Below are 17,808 nucleotides of genomic sequence, written 5' to 3' on the forward strand. Positions count from 1 at the left end.
ATGCACAACTTCTGCTTCTTTTCTTTTCTGTTTAGGACAGCTGCCAACCACAGTTGACCCTGCTGTGTTTTTCAGCTCCAGTACATCTTACAAAATAAAGTAGTGTTGTCATGCTGGAAACATATTTGAGGAAATAATTCATGACTGTAGTTCACCAGACTGAAAGGGAGACTCTGCATGGTATAGAAATTATCTTTTGGTTTCTGACTGAATGGTGACAACCAAAACACTTCTCAAGGACCAGCTCAAAAAAGAGAATAGGGATGAGCTTTGGTGAATAGTCCCTCTGTTACCCCCAGACTAAGTTTAACTGGTACATCGAAGTTTCCAATAACAATCCCAGCCTCTTCCCAATAATCTTTATTTGTTTGTTTTATTTATGAGTTGCCCTGTTGGCAAAGCTCTCAATCTAAAACATATAACTAAAATATATATAAGGAAATGTAAAAGCAACATACTAAAAATAGAGAAGTATTAGTGCAAAAAGGAAAAGGGCAGTTTTCAAACAAAGCTTTGCAAACAGGTAAAACACCTTAATGTTTAAAGGATGATTGTTTTTAAGTCCTGCAAGAATAAAAATTATTATTACTGTTTGTAGTAGCAGTAGTTTTTAAAAGACCTGCAAGAATAGGGAAAGGTTTGGTCTGGCATTGCAACATCAACAGAGTGTGCATCAGAGTCCTTTCTTAGGAAATCGTTCCACTTTTGGATGCCGCTGTAATATGCAGACACTTAGAGCAACACTTCCAATGATGGTCTCTTGGAAAAGGCAGGAACATTCTTAATTTGTGGTTTTCTGTCTAGAAACAATTCTTGACTAGTCAGAATCATGCTTCATAACATGCCTTCTCTCCGTTTCTCTTTGTCTGTACCTCAATATGAGTTTGTGCGTGTGCTTTCAAGTCTTCTGTTGACTTATGGTGACCACAAGAATTGCGTAGGATTTTCTTAAAGAATATTCTTTGCTTTCCACTGAAATACAACCCACTGCACCTAATTGGTGGTCTCCCATTCAAGTAACTTTCAAGATGGGAGCAGGTGCCTTCAGGATATTTAAGCCCTCCAAACATGTTTACCTGCGCACTTTTTTATTTCAAGATTTACTCTAATTAGAAGACTTCTGGCAATTACAGTGGCAGAGGACCAAAATTATACAATCTCTTCAGTCCCCAAAAGCAAACATTTGACTAAAAATAGCCACATGCTAAGCATCAGAACTTTTACATACTTTCAGATGTCCTCTGACTTTTCTCTCCCTGATTATGAACTGTTTGTAATTCCTTTTAATTGAACCACTTTCATATTTACTGACTGGTGGACACTTGATGTATGAGGACTTCTTGCACTTTCTTATCCATAGTTTAGTGTAATTTGTTTAATTTGCAGTGTGCATGCATTATAAGAGCCCTTCCTAAGTGATGGGTTTCTCTGAATTACATCTAAGATGTGATTAAGCCCTGATAAAATATAATATTTGCTATTATAATAAATCACAACCAAAATACCTGGCTTATCTTTAAAAATATTTTCTTTTATTATGTTAGATCTCCCAGTTGGTCACTCCAACCCACACATATTTTTCTATATTATGAACTTTTTTATTCTCTCTTGAGTTTGTTTTCCCCAGTCCATCTGTGATAAATAGATTTCAAAAACTAAAGACAGAATGAGAACACTGATGTTGAGATAGAATGCTGATATATTATTCTAAAACTGAAATAAAAACAAATATTTTGTCAATATATGACAAAGAGTTTGAGATATAATCAATTTGCAGAAAAATGACTAATCTTTGATATTTCCAAATAAAATATAATTTCTGAGAACATGGAAAACACATTAAAATAGAAGCAGAACTGAAAACTCTAACTAAAAATCAATCACAGTAAGCTAAAGGAAAGATCTTGTTGACTCAGCTAAGACCAAAGGAATATACATTGGCTTTCCACCTGAGACCATTGTCCTTACAGGCAGTCTTTGGGCAAAACAGGAAAAAGCAAAGGATTTTAGATAAAATAAAAAAGTTATGTTCAAAGGATGTAGATACAAAATTGGACAGGTAAATTTCAAGATACTTTGTTCAAACTGTCAGCATAACAGAATTGTTTAGATTCATTCAACAGCCATGATGTTTGTATCTTTATTATAACTCTTCAATGTGATTTTGATTATTTGAAATTTTATAATGAGAAAACAGGGAGAAAAGTTTGAGTGTAATCCATTTGTCATAGAGTAATCATTGCTTGATTTAATCATATAAATCTGTATTTATGCTAATAAATGATGAAGCAAATGAGTAAAGAACTTTGTATTTTTTATTTCATATCCTACCTTTCTCCCAAAAGAGATTAAACAAGAAATAAAACATTTACAGTCGGTTCTCCATGTCAGCGGCTTTTGTATCTACAGATACAAAGATTCAACCATTCCCAGGTGGAAAATATCCACCCTAAAACTTTCTTAAAAAGAAATCTTCATTTTTCCATTTTATATAAGGGACACTATTTTAATACACCGTTCTTTATTATGGGACAACAATCCACTGATTTTGGTGTCCATATGGGGCCTTGAACCCAATTTACAGGAGAGACCAAAGACCCACTAATACAGAGAAGGAACATGTTTAGCTTCCTTAGAATGATGATGTAGAGCTTGGGAGCAGCCACAAAGAAGATACTGTTCTGTGTTTCCACCTACTGTTCTTCTGAAAATGGCAAGACCTAGAGAATGGTCCCAAGGTTCTCAAATCCCAAACAGCCTCGTATTGGAGAAAACATTCCTTCAGGTTATCCAGATTCAAATCATTTAGTTCACAACCAGCACTTCAAATCATGCCCAGAAACAGAAGAGCAGCCAGTGCAACTGTTCCGCTGAAGTGTGTTATCCAAATGGGATATAACTAAAACTTTTGTTACTGTGATCTTTGTAAGAACAGCTGCATCTGTCACAGTAACTTTGTGCAAATATAGCCCTCAAGCAGTAAACATGGGTCTTCAACCATTCATCTTGTATCCATGTTCTCTGAGATTGACCAGAATCACCTGTATCTTACTTCCATCATAGGTCATCCATCAAAGTGCCCACAACTATCTCTGATCCATAAGCAGGCCTGAAGCTAGATTGAAATGGATCTAATTGATGTCATTCCAGAACCGCTGGAACTGGGATCCTATCACATGATCTGATACCTTGTCCATAAATGGAATTTTAGAAACTTGCTAGTAATTATGCAGCTTTTCCAACAGATGTCTTGCAACTTTCTCTCTTAGGCATGTGTAGTCTTCTCTTTACTACTTGGACAGTCTCTCCCTGATGTTTTTAATGAGTCAGAAAGAGAAAAAATCTAATAAGAACATGATGACTCTTGGAAGGTGGTGTGTTTTCTTGGTTGTGACATTTCTTCTTTTAGGTCTTTGTCAAAAAAAATCTAGATAAGCATTGACAGCTGTTTAGAACAGTAATTTAGTTTCAACACAGTTAATGAAAAATTGCCAATATTGTCTTTAAGAATTTGTTATTAGCTGGAAACAAAAAATGGCTAGGTAACAGTACAAGGTCCTAAAGAGTGATTGTTTTCAAAACTTAAGGTTGTCTTGGCTTCAGATGTGTAAATTTCTTGGATTTGATTCATTAGTAAAGAAAATGTAGCTGTATGCATTTGCAGCCAGTTCCCCTTCACCCCTTTTTTCCCTTCCTCCCTTTCCCCTTCACCAACAAAATTCTGTTGTTTTGCTGACTATTTATGTGAAGTTCAGTGAAAGAAGCTACTAATGACAGAAGAAAGAGCAGTAAAGAAAAGTAAAATTTATTTCCTTCCTTCTTCTTCACTCTTCTGCCCACTCATTTTCCACTTCCAAAGGATAGTCTCTTGAGGTTTTTTTATTTCCTGTTCGTAAGTTCCCATTTTCTTATATTACATTGGGATTTGGTTATTTTTTGGTGTCAGGAGCTTATAAGATTTAGAATAGATAATATCAGGTGCTTTAGGTTATATTTCAGATGAAGGAACTACCAAAACTATCTCTGAGTAATCCTTGCCTAAAGAAAACCCTATGAAATTCATGAAGTTGCCATAAGTCGAAAGGCAACGTGAAAGCGTGTATCATAAAAGCATTGGCAGCATCTATTCCATGTATCTTCACTGTGTGGTCTTTTACTGAATGGAATATTTAGTATGCTCTCAGGGAAGCTGAGTAAAAGACCAAACACATTTTGTTGGTATGCCAAGGGGGAATGCTGTGGCCTTTATGTGTATCTTGAATAATTAGCTGTCCAACCAAGATGTCAGACAGGCACAAAGATAAACTCTGTTTGTGTTAGAGGATAAGAAAACTTTCAAAAGCAGAAACATTTAGACATATGGAATACATGAACCACACTTAATTTGTCGTATTATTTTGTGCTTTATAAGTGTCACACAGACACTTGTGTATGTAATGCTAGATTACTGGACATCTTTGAAGATAAAATGCTGAGAAGCAAAAAAAAATAGACTTTAACATGTTGTTTAGTGCAATAATGTATATTTAACCTAATGATTAAGAACTATAATGGCCATGTGATGAGTTAAACAATATTATAGAAGTAGTTATGATAAACATACTGTATGAAACAGAAGCATCCATTTTATTTGGTTGATTGTTACTGTTCTTTTCCATCAGTAAGCAGATGAAAATATTGCCATACTATCATACATTTTTTTCAAGCCAATGTTATCCTCATATTCCTGGATGATCAAAAAATGTTTTGTGCAGGATAGCACATTTTCAAGACCTGGTGGGTGCCTTTGCTTTAATGCGACATTAGGCTAACTAACTTAAAAACTAATTTTCTGTCCTTTTTCTATTACAAAATCACTATTTAGCTCCTCCTCCCTTAGTAGAAAAGATGAAAGGGCTTCTTTTCCTGTTTAGGCATTGCTTCAGATAACTAAAAATTCTTCTGATTGGAACCAGCAGATCTGGCAATAGGTGCATAGATACAAGTATCTATAAATGTCCTTAATCATGACATAGAGTTTATTTTTATTTGTCTTTTTCACAATTCTAATAGTTATGGACTGGTCTTGTCCTTTGTACTTTATCTCTGGACCCAGTAAAGTGTACCCGCGGGGTGGCCCTGCTTAACTGACTATTGACTTTCTTTTTCATAAGTTGAGGGAATCAGTTCATTCTATGATTTTTTTTTCCAGCTCTATAGAAAAAATATGACCCACTACTTTCAAGGACATTATTGGAGTAGTAAAGTATGTGTTTTCTATTTAGCAAATCCCAAATTCAATCCATGGTATCTCCAGATTATATGTGGGAAAGGCCCACCTCGAAGTCTGAGATCATCTGGGGAGGCCCTGCTATCGACCCCACCACTGTCACAAGTGAGGCTGGTGGGGACGAGGAGCAGGGCTTTCTCAGTGGTGGCCCCTCACCTGTGGAACTCAATCCCGGGGGAAATCAGGGCATCATCATCCCTCCTCGCCTTTAGGAGAAGGGTGAAGACTTGGTTATGGGTCCAGGCCTTTGGGCACTCTGGCAACTAAATCAGACAACCAGGCGAGTAAGACCAGCAGGATTGATGAAGTGGAACGTAAAACTAGATCTATGAGTAGCGAACGCTGACCATGTAAGAGGAGAAATTGGGTTTGTATTTGGTTTTATTGATTTTATGGTTATAATGTATATTTGTTGTTAACTGTGTATTGATGTAATTCTGTGTTTGATTGTCTTTATGATGCAGGCATCAAATTGTGCCTTTGCTTTTGTAAGCCGCCCTGAGTCCCCTTCGGGGTGAGAAGGGCGGGGTAAAAGAACCCCAAATAAATAAATAAATAAATAAGAACCATTGCAATTCAGTGAAAACAGTATTAAATTTAATGGACTAAAGATATAAGGCACTTCACTGAAAGGAACATTCTTATGCTCCTATCCCAGTGTTCAAGTTATATAGGAACATTGATGGTACATAAGGAGAAATATAGAGAATAGAAAATACTTTGTACATTACTCCAACCCTATCTATGGTTGATTATGACAAAAACATTGGCACCAGAGAAGCTATTCAAATATCAGTGAGAAGTAGGACAATAACAGATGGGCCTCATCTGTTGACATAAAGTAGAAAATAGTGCTGGAAACTGATTCGTATTTCTAAAACTTATTTCTAATTTTGTCATATTGTTCCCTCTTATTCTACATGTATCATTTGCAGATCTAAATCAAGTGAAAGCAATCCATAGAAGATATGACAAGTTGTCTTCTCACCATAAAGAAAATATGAGAATGACAAGTTTGTTAGCAGTATATACTGCTGAACATAGTGTATGAAATAGGAATACATTCTCTGTTGCTTAACAAATGTTTTACCTCAACTTTTCTGTTTCTGTTTCCCTAAGACAGTTTTGACTCCTTCTTAGAATATCACAACAGTGATTTCTGTTTTAATTAGTTCTTGGTTAGACTACTGTGTCAAACCAGTATTGTACAATGCTGGAGACCAGGTTTGAATTCCCACTCAGCCATGGAAGCTCTCTGGGTGATCTTGGGCAAGACACACTTTTTGAGCTTCCAAAGAAGGCAAAGCAAACCTTATCTGAACAAACCATGCCTAGGCGACCCCATAACAGAGTTGCCTTAGAGTTGACGTAAGTCAGAAATCACTTGAAGACACATGAGAACAACAACATTCTCTACATGGGACTGCCTTTGAAAAGTGTTCAGAAGCCATTCCTTGTGCGAACTTTAGTGGCCAGACTTCTGTCTGGTGGTTCAAACACTATTGGTATCAATTCCATTGGGTTCCAGTTTGCCTCCAGTTGATTTTGATCAATAATAGGGTAAACCAGGAGAACTTAATGACTGGTTTCTCCCATATGAGCTTGTTGAGAATTTGAAAGTCTCAAACAATGAATATACATTTAATGAATCAAATACTAAATTAGTATTTTTAATAACTGTATTTAATAGGTTTGTATTCTGCCAACACAAAAGAACATTTATCAAAAACAGAAAGAGACATAAACCAGTCCAGAGATGTACAGTATATATTAAAACAAGACTTTTCAGCGTTAACACTGAAAAGACACCAAGAAAACAGGAAAAGTACAATGGTGTTTTTCATGGTGCATGAAGGCAAAAAATATAGGTACTAGGAGCACTTCTGTTCCACAGTTAAGATAGCTTGAAAAGTCCTATTTTGCATAATTTCAATAGCAGAACCACCTCAGAAAACTTTTAAGAGGTCATATAATTTTTGTTTATAATTATGTTCTATCATAACAATTGGAATGTGACATATAAAGTTTCACCAAACTTGTCTGGAGAGACAAAAAGTTAACTCAAAACTGTTTTGTACGGATGGGAGAGAATTTTGTTTCATTTGCATTTTTAAGTGAACCAACTTAGTTTGTATCGCCCAGATGAATATACAGATATATGCAAAGGGATCTTGTAGCACCTTTGAGACTAAATCTGAGACAGTAGACTTCATCTATGAATGCTTGTACTACCACTTTTGTTCTCCCAGTCTCTAAGGTGCTACAAGATCCCTTTTGTAAACTGATATTCCAGACTAACACTGATATTCAAAGACACAGTGCCTTTGAATGATATCCAGCTAAGAACACGGTTATTCTGCAGATTGTACATTTCTCAAATTTTTGTGGTACATTTTGGCTCAATTGTGTCATGAGTGATGCTTAGAGAAAGTTGCTAAAAATTGTATCTGGGAAAATTGTATGTGATAATAAAGGCAAATGTTTATGTGTTAAAATTACAGACCAGTGCAGAAATTGGATGAAACAGACTTATGAATGAATGAATTTATGCAAATCTGGCCCAGATGCCCCCAATATTTGTGAGAAATGGATTAACACATCTATTGATAGGTGCTTATCCTTATTGTGAGAGACTTGTACTGGCATGCCAAAATATGGTAATTGCTGTATCCATAATCTAGAAGTCCAGAATCTCATTTTGCTATTTAACTTTCCTCTCACTTAATTTATAGTCTGAATTGTTTATTGAGACATTGGGGGTGGGGGTTATTGACTAAGTTAGATGCTGAAATAAGTGGTCAGTTTTGACATATTCTATTTATTCAGTGAGCAGGTTGTTTCTGATTTTCCCTCTTTAGGCAAAGGGCACTCACATCAGTGAAAGCACTCCAATGAAATGCCCTTGGAAAATAAATTTCAGGTTGACAGATAATTCACACATACTTTCCATGAAATAATATATTCTGGCATGAGGAAGGAGTAAAAATGTCTATGTGTACTGGTGTCTCCACTTCTGTATATGTACTAATTGGGTACCCGATGCTAAATGAATGTACAGCTGCTAAATGGACAAATCAACACATGACAATGTGCACTGCATTTGTGTCACATGTATAGTCCCAAAGCTGACCTGAAAGTGCACTTATTGGTCAATAAAGTACACTATAACATTAAAATATTGACTAGGGTGTATTTGTATGCTATTGCTTTATGATTTCTGATAAAAGTTGATTGATATGCCATACATTACCATACATTCTTTTAATAGTGCCAAACAAGAATCTGTATAAATGCATTTATAGAATTCTCAGTGGCTGCTGCTTAGTGTAGGATCTCTGTTCCCTAAAGATTCATTTAAAATCTTCTAGATTGGTTTGGAACAGCTTTTAGAAATAAGATGACATTAGGGAAAAAGGAATTACTAAACCTCTTTAGGTTGGGTGGAGGCCATCTTAGATGTTATGTTTTCATAATTTTATGAAAATTATGTAAAGGTTTGAGATGGTAATGGATACCGACCCTCGGGGTAGTCCGAGTACTACCCAGAAGTTCGTCTCCACAGACCCAATACCCCATTAGACCTTGGTCTTTCAGCCAGACCGGTATCTAATGGGGTATCAAATTTAGAACAAACCAAGTTTTTGTGTTTTTATCAGAGGCGGGACCTGTCTCATTAGAAACCGAGACAGGGCCTGGTTTTTGGGCTTGTCTGAATGTGCCCTCAATAAAAAAAGCTATGTATTGAAGTAAAATGAGCAAAATCAAATCTGTATTGTTACAGTGAGGCAATCCAGCCAAGACAGTCTTCTCTTGCATAATGTAAAACATACAATATAAGCTTTGGATCTGCTTGTCTCCACTCAGATCCTAGACAGGTGTCAAAGTGTACAAGTTTATGAATGTGTGGCCATAAATCCATCAAGTCTTGAATTTTTCTTGCTATTTAGTTGTAAGAGAATAGATTACAAGGGCATCTACAATTCTGAAGATTTAGTTATGACTGAATCTAGTAAATCTAAAGTTTAATGTTCAGCATTTACCAGTGTTATGGGGAAAGAACTGACAAAGCCACCTCTGAGTATTCCTTGCCAAAGAAAACCATGTGAAACTAACATAAGTCAACAGACAACTTGAAAGCACACACACATGCGCGCGCACGTCTACTAGAATAACCTAGAAGAAACTATTAAGACTATGAAGAATCTTTATAAAGTCTTTGAATCAGCTATGGCTTGTAAAATCAGCTCTGAAGCATTGTCATCAATGTAACAGACAATGCTATTGAAGTCTGTCTCAGTGCAGGTTAGGGAGAGTAGCCGAAAGTTACATATACATGGTACCTTGCACCTTAAGCTTTCCTATGTAATCAGTGAAATTGGATGAATCAGATTTTGACTGATTTTTGTAGTTAAATGCCATTTTTGGAACATCCAAAGAGGTACAAAACCGAATGAATAGTTACATTCCACTTCTCACAGGTCTGGATCAGGTATGCATATCTGAATGTATGAAGATAAAACTCCTTGACTTTTTTATATTCAACCTGAATCCTGAAGAGATGGCAAGAATGAAGCTCTGTTCTCATCTAATGGCAACGTAATATGGTTTCTAACTTTTGATGGAGACCAAAATGAAGTCATCTATCTGAATAACAAATTGTGTTTCTAAATTACTATTAGCAAGAATTTGTTACAGAGAGAAGTAAGCGCCTTCTTTCCTGTAGCAGTGTGGATGGAAGTCACAAAAGCGCAGAAGTCTTCAAGAGAATTCTCTTTGATACCACAGACTAGGATTATATAGCACTACCAAAAAAGACTTTGCGGTTGTGAATCATCTATGCTAATTTAGATGATTTATCCACACTTACCTATTCTTTTTTATATAGTTACTGGATAACGACATCAGATTAGTTCTTTTAATGTGGTATTGTTTTTACATACATTAATAATGATGCAAACATAGGGCCACTATATCCCCATGATCACCTGTGAAACAAATGGCCTTTTTGGATCATGGAAAGCCTTGTATAGCAATCATCTAATTCCTTACTTCGCCAAACCATGTTGTATCTTGGTTAAAGTGTATCTTCCTTTTGTTAGATTTCTTCTTCATCTTGACCTTTAAAATGTTTTTAAAACATGTTAGTAATAAGCTCATTATAAAAATGTTGCCGGTTTATACATTTTTTATTACTGACCTTGAGCATTTAGGATAAGGTGAATGCAAAATATAAATGAATAGCCAAGAAGGGCGACACATTTTTTTCAAAAAATTAAGTCATTGTGGGGAAGTTGGATGTGCTGATAATGACTGATAGATGCCACAGAGGCCAAGGTTCGTACTTCATTAAAATGCAGGTTAAATTCTTTAAAGATTCCTATTCAGGTATCTTGTGTAATCTTCTATCAGGATTGTATCTCCATTTCAGTTTGTAAGGCTCTACCTGTTTGGAATAGGAAAAAAGACCCATTGTTACTCTGAGTCCTGTTTCGAACTAAATATTCCTTTCGTCCTTTGTGGCTGCCATTTTTATCAGGCATTCAGAGCAGCTTTCCTTTGCTGATCTGCCATTTTTGAACATATCACTGTTTCACTTGTATGATTTCTGGTGAGACAAGCTCAGACCTGGCTGCTTTTCTCTCGGTAACAGAGAAAAGAAATGTCTCTGGTGCCTACTCTGTAGAGAAAGTTCATTCATGTGTAAATTATCAGTTGGCCTTTATTTGCTTGGCCTGTGGAGAGTACACATGCAGATAAAAGGCTCGGTGGGTCAGGGTTTAGTACATGCGGGTTTCTCCAGTGGCCACAATGATACTGTTAGAATTGTTGTCAAAGATTATCAGACAGGCCGGGATGTCTCGTCATTATTTACTTGCACTTTGCAGAGTTAATATACATTTCAGCAAGTAGGGTGTTTGGCAAGTAAGAAGACATTCTGCATTGTGACTGTTTTTGCTATCAATAATACTCATCATGAGAAATGTGTAAAAACTCATAGCGATCAGTTTCATTATAGTATCTATTCCTCCATGTTAAAATACCACTTTCATTCATGAGCTAAACCATCAAATAAACATTTACAAGCTCTAGCAAGGAATATACCTTTTAGCTTACATCAAAATATTTCAAAAGTTTTGTTTAGTTGTCAGTGTGAGCTTTGAATCAGGCAGAGCTGTTTTCAGTATGCCAGAATTGTGTTTTATCAATTAGGATATTTATTTTGCGATTGTCTGTTCTGCAGTTATGTTTGCACTGGCATAAGAAGTAGGCAGCAGCTGCAATCTATGCAGAAGCAGCAGAAAAAAGTTGTTTGATCTACAAGATCAGTAGTCTGTTACTCAGTTGCCTTTCATTGAAACATAATCAAGAATCATTAAGGCCTATTAGCAGCTGTGTTGTTAAGTACATTTTATAATGCAATTTTCAGAGCCCCAGTTATCCTCACTAAAGTAAAGTTGTTAAGCTACAACCGTCTCTTAGTTACACAAGGTTGATCATAAATGAGATAGGATACTAAGCTTGTGAAATGGAAATTCAAGGCCCACAGGATTTGATTCATCAGGTCAGCCGCAATGTAGACATTGGAGACCACCCTGCCATTGAACACTGATACCCAAGGTCATCGCAAGAAAGAGTATTATTAACATATCTGCATAGATTTGTAACAACAGCATGAAAAGTCTTGCTTTATTATTATTATTACTTTCTTATCCAAATAATAAGAGTAAACACTGGCTTTTCTTTTTTCCTTCATAATATTTTTCTTGTCCTTGTTGTTAGTAACATTTGATGTTTTGTGTATTATTGGCATTTTAATTCTTAACATGCTTAACTTTTCTCTTTAAAAACCTAAATTGCATTATCAAAGGCTTTCATGTCCGGAATCACTGGATTGTTGTAGGTTTTTCAGGCTGTATGGCCATTTTCTAGAAGGAAATTCTAGAAGAAAGTCCGGGGTGGAGAAAGAACTCTTGTCTGTTGGAACTAGGTGTGAATGTTTCAATTAACTAACTTGATTAGCATTTGATGGCCTGACCGTTTTTAGGTGTGGTTTTTAGTTTTTAGGTCCACAAGCATGTGGACAATTTCAACAGAAAGGAAGAAACCATGAAAATGAACAAAATCTGGCTACGAGTACTGTAAAAAAAAACCTCTAAAATTATAACAGTAAATAAAGAACAACACTCAAACATAGGGGAATGCCAGACAAGCAACAATCAGGGATAGCTAATCATCTTTCAACAAAGGATTCCCCCAGGCAGTAATAAGTCAAACCTAAAAACTGTCAGGCCATCAAATGCTAATCAAGGTGGCCAATTGAAACATTCACACCTAGCTCCAACAGACAAGAGTTCTTTATCCCACCCTGGACATTCCACAGATATATAAACCCAATTTTCCTAGTTTCCAACAAACCTCACAACCCCTGAGGATGCCTGACATAGATGCATGCAAAATGTCAGGAAAGAATGCTTCTAGAGCATGGCCATACTGCCCAAAAAACCTACAACAACCCACTAAATTGCATTAGCATGATAGTGTGATTTTGTTTGCCTTCACTTGATGCTGTGCTATTTGAGCATTTTAGATATCTACTAACACCACATCAGACTATGTTTGTGGGGCTGAAATCTTATCTCTTGGACATTTCTGTTTAGCAGAATCAAAAAGGTAGATTGAAAGTTTACTGGAAAGAGAAACCATTTGTTCTACATGACAGCCCCAACCAAAACATTTGGCACAGGAAAAAAGACACTTTTCTTAGAAATGACACTAAATGGTCCAGATCCATCATTGTTTGAGTCCACAGTGCTCTCTGGATGTAGGTGAACTACAACTCCAAAACTCAAGGTCAGTGGCCACCAAACCATTCCAGTATTTTCTGTTGGTCATGGGAGTTCTGTGTGCCAAGTTTGGTTCAATTCCATCGTTGATGGTGTTCAGAATGCTCTTTGATTGTAGGTGAACTATAAATCCCAGCAACTACAACTCCCAAATGACAAAATCATATTTTTGAGTGATGGTCACTCCTTGTGTTGTGAGATGTTTTGTTGCCAAATTTGGTGTGATTTCGTTCATTGGTTCTTTTGTTTTTAAGGTACTCATTATGCACAGAGCATTTATATATAGATAGATAGATGTAGGGCAAAATATTGATGACTGAATGTGTTAAAATAAATTATTTAAGGCAGGAGTAAATATGATGTGATCCTGTAGTCACATATATTTTTGTATGTACAATGGAACCTCTACTTAAGAGCATCTCAAATTAAGAGTGTTTTGAGTTCAGAACTGTTGCTCAGCCAGGGGCTTGCTTTGACATAAGAGCAGCATTTTGAGTTAAGAACTAGCACCAGAGTGAGCGCTAGTGAGAGAGGGAACACTAGCGCAAGAGTGTAGGGCTTTAGGGCTTCAAGAGAGCCGCCTCCATGCTTCATGCTCTTGTCCTCTTTGGGAGATTGCTGTCTGTTGTGCTTTGAGGAACTTTGGGTTAGTTGATTTGTGTGGTTTTTTATTCCTGGTATGGTTGCCTTTATGAAGGGAGAGATGGGGGGGGGGGAGCGAGGAAGGGAGGCTGGAATGAGTACACATGAAGAAAATGATGCTTCTGCCTCTCCAATTTGTGCTTGCTTGCCACAACTTTGTGCTTCTACCACTTCTTTTTTTATTGCTCCATGTGAATGTGCAGGTTTTGCCTTGCCGTTACACTGGGCAAAACACATTTTGTTGCTTCAGATGTGCTTCCTTGCCACAACTTTATGCTTCTACCATTTTAAAGTTGAACTTTCTTTTTTATTGTTCCATGTGAATGTGCATTTATTTATAAAGGACATTTTCTTATTTTTGTAAAAAAAAAAGTAACAGAAATGGAGTGAGGAATTCTGAGGGGGGTGGATTAATAGCATTTCAATGCATTTCAGTGGGGAAATTCACTTTGAGATAAGAGCATTTTGAGTTAAGAGTTCAGTCACAGAACAAATTAAACTCTTGGGTCAAGGTATCGATGTATGTATGTATGTATTTAGAGCATTTATACCCAGTTCAGCTAAAAGGATTCCCATAGTGGCTTACAAATTGTTAATTTGACAATTCCCAGTCCTAATTTATGTAGCAGCTTCTCCCCTGGCACTTACACATACACATATGCATATCCCTTGGTATGGCTAGAAAGGGTGAATTAGCCTCTTCTGGAAGCCTTCAGGAACAGCAATATATGTGTTAAATATGTTTCAAGTTCCATGTCCCAATTTAAATATGAAAAGACATTTTTTTCAAACCAGAAGCAGACTTCTGCCCATTTCTGGGACGGGTGTTGACGGGCACAAAATTAGTTTCTCTATCAAAGTTATCTATCCATCATTTATGAGTCCCGCTGTGATTAATGTTACAGTTGCTGTTTTAGATTATCAACATATATTGATCAAATTACCTGAACCTGAGTGGCTGATTTCTTATTTTCTGTAGAACGTTGTACAACCTGCTGTAATTATATCAACATCTCTGCATGCTTACAAAATAAGCTTCAACAGTGTAATGAGCACTGTGTACTTTGTACAAATTATAACTAAAGCATATTACAGGAGGTCTAGTAAGTATACATATTATGGAAACATAGATGTGGTCGCCACTGCTGTGTGATCACTTTCTTTGCCCTCACGGTAACACTTAGTTTAGCTCATTAAGTAAATCCTGGGGATGTAGGATTTACCACAAGTAGAAAGATGTCATGTGATTTAAATATTAAGAGAAAGCATATGGCACGGTTGTCCTGATAGTGTGCAACTTTATCATGGCAGGAAAAGAAAGGGATCTCATTATAATACAATTCTTGCATTAGAAATGTCCAGCCTCTGTAAGGCTAAAACATCAAAGCTTTGTTTCAGGATAGAAACCTTTGGACCTCCATATGTTTTAGACTTTAGCTCCTGTAAGCCTTAATCATTAAACATGCTGGGTGGAGCTGATGGAAGCTGAAATTTGCAACATCTGGAAGACCAATCCTATTATATCTATAACATTCAGATGCACTATTATTTAACTCATGTTCTAATGTGCTTTCAGTCCAAAGAGTAAATTTGGTTTCATAGAAGTTTGAGGATGCAAGACCTAGTGATGGGTGCGACCCAAAACCAAAGATGGACCAAAAATGGCTGCATAATTTACTTCAAAGCCATTATTCCCAATAATGCAACCATGGCAGTTATGGTTACATGGACCGTATTGATTCCGATGAATAGATGAGTCTGAGACTCAGGACTGCCACTCTGTCACTCTCGGTTACCTACATTTGAGATAGTAATGATGGAACTTGAGCATAGCATGAGATAGCATACCCTCCTTACCAAAATCAGGAATGGCCAACTTTGGAAAATCTGGAGGCCAATTTTCTTCTATAGCACTGTGCAAAATATTAAAAATAAATGAAGAGAGGCATAAGTGACCAGAAATCCACTTCTGTTTGTGAAAACCTGATTTTATTTTAATGTTAAATATTGCTGAAGCCCCCAACAGCTGAGTTAAGTGAATTGCTGAAATTTTCCCACAAGTGTAAATTCACATTAGTTTGCTTCTGTCAGGAAAGAGCAGTTTTGGAAGAGATCGGAACCTCCATGTGACCTCATGGTTATACTTTGTTCACTCATAGTCTAAATAATATCTCATTTTAAGGGTGTGGGCTTTACTAGACTTACTGAGCATTTTAGATCAAGGATGGAAATTATCTAACCCTCCAGATGTTGAATGGTAACTTCCAGTGTTCTTCACCATTAGCTGTGCTGGCTGGAACCTCTGAGAAATGCCATCCAAAACATCTGGAGTACTGCATAATTTTCACCTCCCATTTTAAATCTATTCTACATTACATGGATGTACATTTCCAATATCAGATGGATGATGGATATTGTGAAACCAGAAACAGCACAAATTATATATTAGATATAAATACAGCTTGAGTGCACGGAACACTACTGAAATCCATACAAATGCATCAGCATTTATATGAAGTAGATTTTTTCCCCTTTCTGAACCATGATCAGAATCCAAATAGCATGAAACTGGCTCTACAAGTCCTTGGAGATTTAAGACTTGTGTTTCTCAAAATGCATTGTCCCATTTTTCTTGGCAAAGCACTATCAAAACTAAAGGAAAAATCAAAGCTTGTTAAGATAATTGGGAGGGGTGGGATGTGGGAGGAGGTCAGCATTTAAAAGAAGAGACCTAAAGATTTCACAGGGCCATCCCTATATAGACCTTCAAATCCTGACTCTGGATTTGGAAAAACACTGACATAAGTTAAGAGATATTTCACTTGGATAATATTAACTTGTTTGTATAGTAACAAAACTGATAATTTGAAAACTATGTATGAATACAAATATGTTTCATATCTATGATTAGAGTATTGTGCACAAATACACCATTTTCAGTGTATTAATAATACTTCATGGCAATTTTCCTGAGCATATATTTTATACATCTGTGAAAACATATACATGAAATAATTTTACAACAAAATAAAAACACCATAGGTAACAAGCAGATTTGTTTATGTACACAGTAATCTTGTTCATCATGACAACTGAGCTGAAATATCAGTGATTATTTATAGGCCATGGGTTTCTGTCTTTCTGCTCTAAAGGAATCTCCATACCAATCGCATGAAAAGACAGACCTGCTCTAGTCATGAATGTGGAATAATACAGGACAAAATGTGAAGAAGGGAAAAATCTATTCAAACCAGAATGGAACCTGATTTAGCTGTATACATGGAACTAGATTGGCAGAGGCAAATTTCCTTACATTTCCAGGAAAGTAACAGTAGTAGCATATTTATTTATATTGCACCTTTTTCCTAGTATGGAACTCAAAACAATAACAAAAGATAAAGGTCCAGAACATTATTAAAAGCTTGTTTCTTCTTTTTAAAAAAAATCAGTTGTCAAGCACCTAGCAGAATAAAAAGGGGCTTTACCCTCTTGAAGAAAAGGTAGTAGAGAGAACACTAGTCTAGCACCTCTAGTAAAGGAGATCCAGAGCCTGGGGGGAGCCATTGAAAAGACCCTCTCCAATTGGATAAAGAAATCTCCTGGTTTCAATATAGACAAATCAGAGACTATTACATCAAGGATAAGAAAATTGGATTCATGGGAAAAGAAACATTTTAGGACAAAATTTTGATGTCAGAGAATAAATTAATAACCAAAATATATAAAAAATACTAGAATGGTCCATGGAAACCAAAAAAATTAAAGAATGCATGATCAAATGGGTGGCAAATATTGGACATTCAATTAAGTTAGAGGAGTGGGAAAATATGTGGAATAAGAAATTAAAATGGACATATGCCTATGACTTAAAGGAGACTTGGTTAAAATTATGTACAAATGATACATCACCCCTCAGAAATTGGCGAGAATTTACCCAAAAATGCAAGGAACAAGTAGGGTCTTTTTAATCATATGTGGTGGACCTGCAAAACAGGTAAAAAGTACTGGAAAGGCATTCAGGAAGAAATTCAGAAGATGTTAAAAGTATATATA

General features: G+C 36.2%; 1 protein-coding gene across 8 annotated transcripts in view; it reads left to right on the forward strand.

The window, feature by feature from the left end:
• The window catches only part of ARB2A (ARB2 cotranscriptional regulator A), a 237,773-nt gene that overhangs the window by 193,597 nt on the left and 26,368 nt on the right, over positions 1-17,808 (forward strand). Inside the window, exon 11 of one of the 8 annotated variants that reach the window (XM_060761784.2) lies at positions 36-364. The exons of the other annotated variants lie outside the window; for them this stretch is intronic. Coding sequence (XP_060617767.1) covers positions 36-103 — 68 coding nt within the window. The 3' untranslated portion in view covers positions 104-364. Of the gene's footprint in view, positions 1-35; positions 365-17,808 lie in introns of those variants that run through there. 8 annotated transcript variants of the gene reach the window in all.

This window comes from Anolis sagrei, chromosome 2, assembly GCF_037176765.1.
Source record: "Anolis sagrei isolate rAnoSag1 chromosome 2, rAnoSag1.mat, whole genome shotgun sequence".
Lineage (NCBI taxonomy): Eukaryota > Metazoa > Chordata > Lepidosauria > Squamata > Dactyloidae > Anolis > Anolis sagrei.